Source organism: Histoplasma capsulatum, genomic scaffold, assembly GCF_000149585.1.
Source record: "Histoplasma capsulatum NAm1 scaffold_2 genomic scaffold, whole genome shotgun sequence".
NCBI classification, from domain to species: Eukaryota; Fungi; Ascomycota; class Eurotiomycetes; order Onygenales; family Ajellomycetaceae; genus Histoplasma; species Histoplasma mississippiense.
In genome coordinates this window covers 3,110,481-3,116,934 of record NW_001813981.1, presented here as the reverse complement: position 1 = coordinate 3,116,934, position 6,454 = coordinate 3,110,481, and the positions used below count along the sequence as shown (strand labels likewise).

Below are 6,454 nucleotides of genomic sequence, written 5' to 3'. Positions count from 1 at the left end.
CATGGGCATCAGACAGGAGATCCAGTCAATAGTTTTCCACAACAATCCATTCCGAGCGATTGGGGGGAGGAAGTCGAATCGATGGAGAGACTGAGAGACCAAGAAGAAACCGCCGCTTGATGGAACTTAACGCATCGAAAACTGGACTATCCTGAACAGCCCATGAGTGGTTACCGGAAAAGGGTCTGCAAATAGCTCAAACCAATTCTCTGGCAAAGGCCATGATCATCCGTTCTGTCTTCGCTGGGGTTGATATAGCTGCAATAATGTATTGGGCTGACTGGGTTTTCAAATCAGGCCGGTGTGAGGTCTTGCAGCCTCTTCTTCAATTGTCGCTTGTTCAGGTTATTCGAAAACGTCTCTTTCAAGGGCGGAGAAGAAGCTACAACAAGACTACGGAGGCTACGAGTTGTTTTATAACGCTGGCTGCGGGAGAAATGGCAGGGTCCATAGGGATGGGCGACGCAGCTGTGCAGCCTGCAAACCGTTCCAGGCCCACCAGGATTTTAGATCTATCATCAGCGGGAAGCATCAACTAAACTGCCTCCTACTAGTGTTTGTGACCTTGTGAAAGGAAGACGTATGCGCCTGGTTGCAAATCCGGACGTCTGATCCGCCGCCTCACACTCCCTTGGGAAAATTAGCGCCTTACCACGAAAAGTTCTCCGTACATAAAAAGAAAACGAGAATATAAGAGAGCACTGGATATTGATGGTTTCTCTATATCAGAACTGAGCTGGGGTAACTAAACGAACACCTTGCCCGGATTTCCCTCCATTCCAGCCCCTGCCTGCCCTGACAGCAAACTGCCACCTCCGGTTCAAGGTTCCAAGCAGCATGGACACCTGCATCAGTGGCCAATAACGGGAAGGCAAGGCGATGCCCCGGAAGCCAGTTCATATCTCCCCGGCACCCGCCTCGCTGGACCTGGTACGGAGTACTGAACCATCACCACGCTAAATCTTAATTCGGTCGTTGAGTTAGGGGCTTGCGGAAGTTGAACTTCATGCTCCAATTTCTCCTTTTTCCTTTTTTGACATTCTGCATCGTTTATTCGATTCTGATAATAGCCATAAAATCTACTGTCCACAACCTGCAGAGGCCGATTGGCATTGTGCAACTTTGTCTCCACGGCCAGAAGCATACCGCGTACATACATAAAAACGGGCGTGCAAAACGGGCGCCTTGCATCCAGATGCTCCTCCCAACTTTGTATGTCTGCAAACTGTGGAAATCTGGTTGATGTCTCCGGCCGTTCAGGAACTAAACCTAGTTTGGGGCTATGAATTGAGGAGGCTATATGTCGCAATGTTCTCTTTCACAGGGGCGCGGGTGGCTCGGGTGGGCGTGGGATAGTTCCTGTGCCTGACAAAACCCGATGACAGGGAGCCTCGCATTGACATCAACCTGCAGCAGCTAATGAAGACTATTGAGCCCAGGCCACAGGAACGGTAACCCTTGCCTCTCCCGAAGTGGAGATCACTACCCATTGAAGATCCGCCGCCGCTGCTGCTGCTGCTGCTGGGTCAGATTAGTTTGAACATTTGGACATTGAATTTCCTACGACTGCACAGTCCTGGAGGAGGTACAAGTTTCAGGCGTGCCTCATATGGTGCTTTGACTGGAAATACTTTTGATAGGATTCACACCTGTCTCATCTGTGGGCTTATACGAAAATCCTCCTGCGGCCTCTTCCATCCCACATGGATCTAAAATGCAAATCGTGAGATACTGATTCTGGGAGATGGAGATCTCCTACCCACAAACAGTCATAATAGGCCTCAGGCTGGTACATGTATTGTACTGTTGGCCATGGCCGTTGAAAAATGAGAGAACCAAGCAAAGAAAAATTATATATCATCAATCCAAAACACCATGTCAAAAAGGGATGAATCCAAGACAAGTTTCATATATATGCGACTCTCCTTCCTGCATGGTGAAAAATCACAGTCCTGTATGCGGAGCAGCAACATCTGCAACGTGTAAGATGCTCCTTGACATGGAAAAAAGGGTGCGTCAATTACACCGCATGGTATGGGTGCATGATCCTTCCCTACATCTCTGACCGATGAAATCATAAGTGTTTGTGCATTTCATTTAGAAATCTCTCCTCGACCATATTACAATACTTGTTCTGTTGCCGCCCCTGGGTAGACGCCGCAGCTATATGATGACGTTATTTACCTCGAGGGCTCTCTCTCGGATCCCAGACGAGTCTTAACCCTTCACCATTTATTCGTTATGGTCATGTCCGAAGCCAATTGACACAGGTCAAGAGACCCTTGAAACCGTGTAATGGTGCCAATGATGACCTCTATAACCAACCCTCATATTTGTCAAAGTGTTTTTGGTTATGCATTAAGCAATCTCTTGCCTGGGCGGAAAATGCGAATGACATCAACAGAAGGATGCACAGGCATGCGGCAGGAATTGATATGTATATATATATATATGTGTGTGTGTGTGTGTAATAAAAAAATTTTAATAATAATAGCAGTAACATTGCGGTTTGAAGTTTTACTGTGCATATTCTAGAATTTTCTGTAACAAGAAGAAGACGATAATCAAACCAGGGAAACTTAGTGATTATATGTTACACCAAGGTTCTTATGGGTACTGTATGTACGCAACTTTCCCAGATAGTTATATTGATTTGTCAACCATGAAGGCCTGGTCAGCGGCCAGAAATCATCTGCCGACCAACTAGCCAAAATAGACATTCCTCTGTTTTGGATTTCTTTTCTTTTTTCAACATACGCTTGAATGGTTGGCACGCACGGATATGAACTGCTGGCTAATCGCGAGTTCATCGGAACCCGCCCTTCAAAGGACCCTTCTACAGCGAGAGTCTGGGTAATAAGACACACAAGGAGGGGATTGGTCAGGGTCGCAATGTGTAGCCGCAACTCTACTGCGTATACCACGTTGCAATTTCATATAACAGGCTTATAATATGGTATTTTCCATCTGAACACCTCGACTCCTCCGCCACCTCTTGTGTTGAGAAAGGCATGGCACCATTGAGACGCATATAGAAGGCATCAATGATAGTAGTTAATCTGGGAAATGAGGAATTAATAAACATTAAGCAGTAGAGTTGTTCAGACCCCGAGGTTACATGCACGGAGGATTAAGGGGAAAGTTGAGGTATGGCTCGAATTTGACTCCTCTTCCCCTGAAGAAACATAAGTTTCTTTCTAGTTACTCCAATGGAGTATGTAAAATATTGTTTTCATAAATCTAGTACCTATGGAAGCGTGAAACGATGGAAAAAAAATAAATCGTGATCTATATACAGTTTAGAAGCGGCAGTCCGTTTGTAAGCATATCCCTTCCACAAGTACCAAACAGATATCTAGGCACTCTCCCAGAAAACCTAGAAAGAAAACCAGAAGAAGGGGAAAAATCATATACAGAGAACTTACTGCCCGTCAACGAGGGAGATGGGGGAAAGCAAACTTAATAAAAGCGCAGAGCCCTGGTCTTTATTGTCAGGAAGCAGGCGAGTGAGTCCCTGAAGCATGCTTATTTGCCGACGCTTGCATCCTCCGCAGTGCCTCGTTATGCATGGATAGCATATCTCCATTCCTCATCGCCTGCTCAATCACCGAATTGCGATAGCTTGTTCTAATAGCCTCCTTTTGCTTCCCTAACTGACTCCACTGATGCTCTTTTACTAGATCAGCCCAGCGCGTCTCCATAGCTGCGTCTGGAAAATGTTTTATTATATTCTCATTTCTGACAGATTCACGCCATCGGGCAAATTTGGCTTCGCGCACCTGTAGCGAATCCTGCACCTGTAGCGAATCGTCTTCATATTGACGCCGAGCAGTCACCAGAGACATGTTATCGAGAGACGGGAAACTACAGACGGATGCGGGACGGTGAAGGTTGGGTTGTGTTTGCGACTGGTTTTGAAAATTGTTGCCTCGATGAATTAACTCGCGACGGACAGAGAGCGGAATGTCGTCTGTAGATTCAACAGATATGGTGTTCTTGGTTGGGTATGGACTCGCTGATCGGTGTTGAGTTTGTGGTATGTTGAGAGAAAGTCGGGATTGAGATTTAAAAAAGTGATTGACTGTGGCGGATGAAATATTTGAAGGAAGAAGGAGGGATCTGTTGCGAATTGCGGATTCGCGCTGTGCAAGCAACGGGGGTGAAGACATGGAAGGTCCCCTGAATGATGGAGCCCTGTGGTGTGATTCATTCAATTCCAGAATACCGCTAGCAGGTTTATACGTCGATGAGATGGATGAAGTAGGCCTTGTTCGATTAGTCTCCACTTGGGCAGCTACGCCGAGGGTGGAGTTGGACCCTGAACGGTGTAACGGATATATTGGTGGGGTCTGAGAACTATTCGTAGAGTTTGGAGATCTGCCGGGTGGCGAAGATGGAGTATCGCTGGCCGTCTGTATGCCGATATACGATTTTCTCAGAGAACTCCGTATTAGTCTGGGGTCTGCTCCATGTTGAGACTTTGGAACGGCCGAATTATCGATATCTAACTCCCGAGACGACAAGGTGCTTGCGGCGGTTTGTTGAAGCTCAGATACCAGAACAGGAGCAACAGGTTCATCTGTTTCTGTATCTTGTTGCAAATCATCCACTTCCATGGCCTCTGGAGGCCCAGCATCTGATATATGTTTAGCCCATTCGTTTGTCCTATGGGAGAGCACCACTCTGGATGTATGGCTGGGAATGCTGTCCACTGACTCTGATGTCAACTCCACTCTAGGGAGAAGCACAGATTGTATTTTCGATAATCTATTTGCGATAGGAATGCTCGAGCTAAGAGATTCCGAAACATCACTAGGCTTATCGTGTTTACCTGATATTAGTTGGTCAGATGCAGTAGATCCGCCAGTAGCGTCGGCAAAACCAGGAGAATGAGTAGTGGCAACCTCAGTCAGTTCGACCAATTTACCATCTTGATCTGGCGTTTTCTTGATGGAGATTTCCGGCCCAGGGAAAGAATTATCGTCTGCTGGAGCATATTCAGTTTCGCATCCGTTAATCCGGTCAGGTAAGCTTGGGGTTTGCTCTGAACCATTGGACTCTGCCCATCTAGTTTTGATCATAGGAGTAGTATCATGGCCTTCCACAGATTCTCCATTGCCATTAACTTTACCTACGGCAGATGAGTCGGGTTCCCGTAACAGCTGTTGGTTCAGCCGCTCCTTGAGAACCAGAATATATGGAGGATGGGCTGCATCGGGTGCCGCTTTCTATCTGTGAGGCCGGTCCCATGTTGTAATCGTGTTTTTCATTGGCCTCCACTTCAACGGAAGAGGAAATGCTTCGAGTGTCGTTAACGAAGGCCAATCCGTCGCCACCATCATCTGTACAGTTGCTCTCCACAATGCGCCCATGTATCGGTTGCCGGAATGCAGGGTCCCTGTCATTTCGCACACATGCCATATAGTCTGACTCTGCCAACGATGCAGCAACTGAGCTACATTCATCATCCATCCTAACTTCAAATGGATTCGCCCTGGACGAATTAATTGCGATATTGGCGGAACCGGGCATCTCAGTATCTCCAGGCAATTCGTGCAGCCCTGGCTGATGCCCAGGGGTTATGCTCGGCTTCGTGTCTTGTGCGCCCCCGGAGGAGGAGTTATTGAAAGGGGGTGTATCGGATTGGGCCGGCATTGCAGTTGCAGCTACGGTGATTGATTCTCGCGACTTGTGAGGAGTATAGTTTCTGGCATCGCTACCTGGTATTCGCAGCGCATCCATCTCGTAAATTCGATTCTCGGATGTTCTGTTTACTGAATTCCCTGAGAACATTTCATGACCCTCCTCTCTCCCGATTTCAATTCCAGAGACATTCTGTGGTCGCTGTTGGTCACCATATACAGATTCCCAATGAGCTCTTTCTCGATTCGTATCCTCTGCCAAATTCTTTGCAGACATGCGGTGTGTGGAAGACTGTGTTGTGTTTTAGTTGACTGGATTGGTCGTTACCGTAGGAGGAATCGTGTGGACAATGCCAATGATTTTTCCATTCGGGGGATCGTTTTTGAAAGACGTTTTCGCATTTAGGACAGAGGATGTTGTTACGGAGACAGAAATTTTCATGCAGGAAAAGGGTACGCTCTGGAATCCATTGGTGGCAATTTTTGCATTGGGTATCATTTGCATCATGTTCGGCTTCCTCCAGGGGAGCCAATGTCTCTCTTGGCATAATAATTTTTGTGCGGAGGTTGAATTTCAACGGAGTTGTATTTGTCGAGGTAGTGTCATTGCCATCTGGCGTGTCTCCTGAGTAGGCATGCACGGAGATATACAGAGCTTCTGCATCCTGAAGCTCGATATTAGTGGGTTGCAGACAGATTCGCTTCGGGGAAAAGCTTGAGAAATCCCCAAAGACATGTTCATTGTCCCTGGGTCGGCTCCTTTGTCTTGTTGAAAATGGGCTGATAAATAGGTCCACGTCTGCACCATCTGC

At 47.1% G+C, this 6,454-nt stretch overlaps 1 protein-coding gene across 1 annotated transcript in view; it reads right to left on the bottom strand.

The window, feature by feature from the left end:
* Positions 1-3,491: 3,491 nt before the first annotated feature.
* The window catches only part of HCAG_02977 (predicted protein), a gene marked incomplete at both ends in the record, with an annotated part of 4,088 nt that continues 1,125 nt past the window's right edge, over positions 3,492-6,454 (bottom strand). The window contains 4 exons of the mRNA XM_001542756.1: positions 3,492-4,636; positions 4,832-4,987; positions 5,136-5,844; positions 5,918-6,300. Of these exons, the coding sequence (XP_001542806.1) occupies positions 3,492-4,636; positions 4,832-4,987; positions 5,136-5,844; positions 5,918-6,300 (2,393 nt within the window). The remainder of the gene's footprint in view (positions 4,637-4,831; positions 4,988-5,135; positions 5,845-5,917; positions 6,301-6,454) is intronic.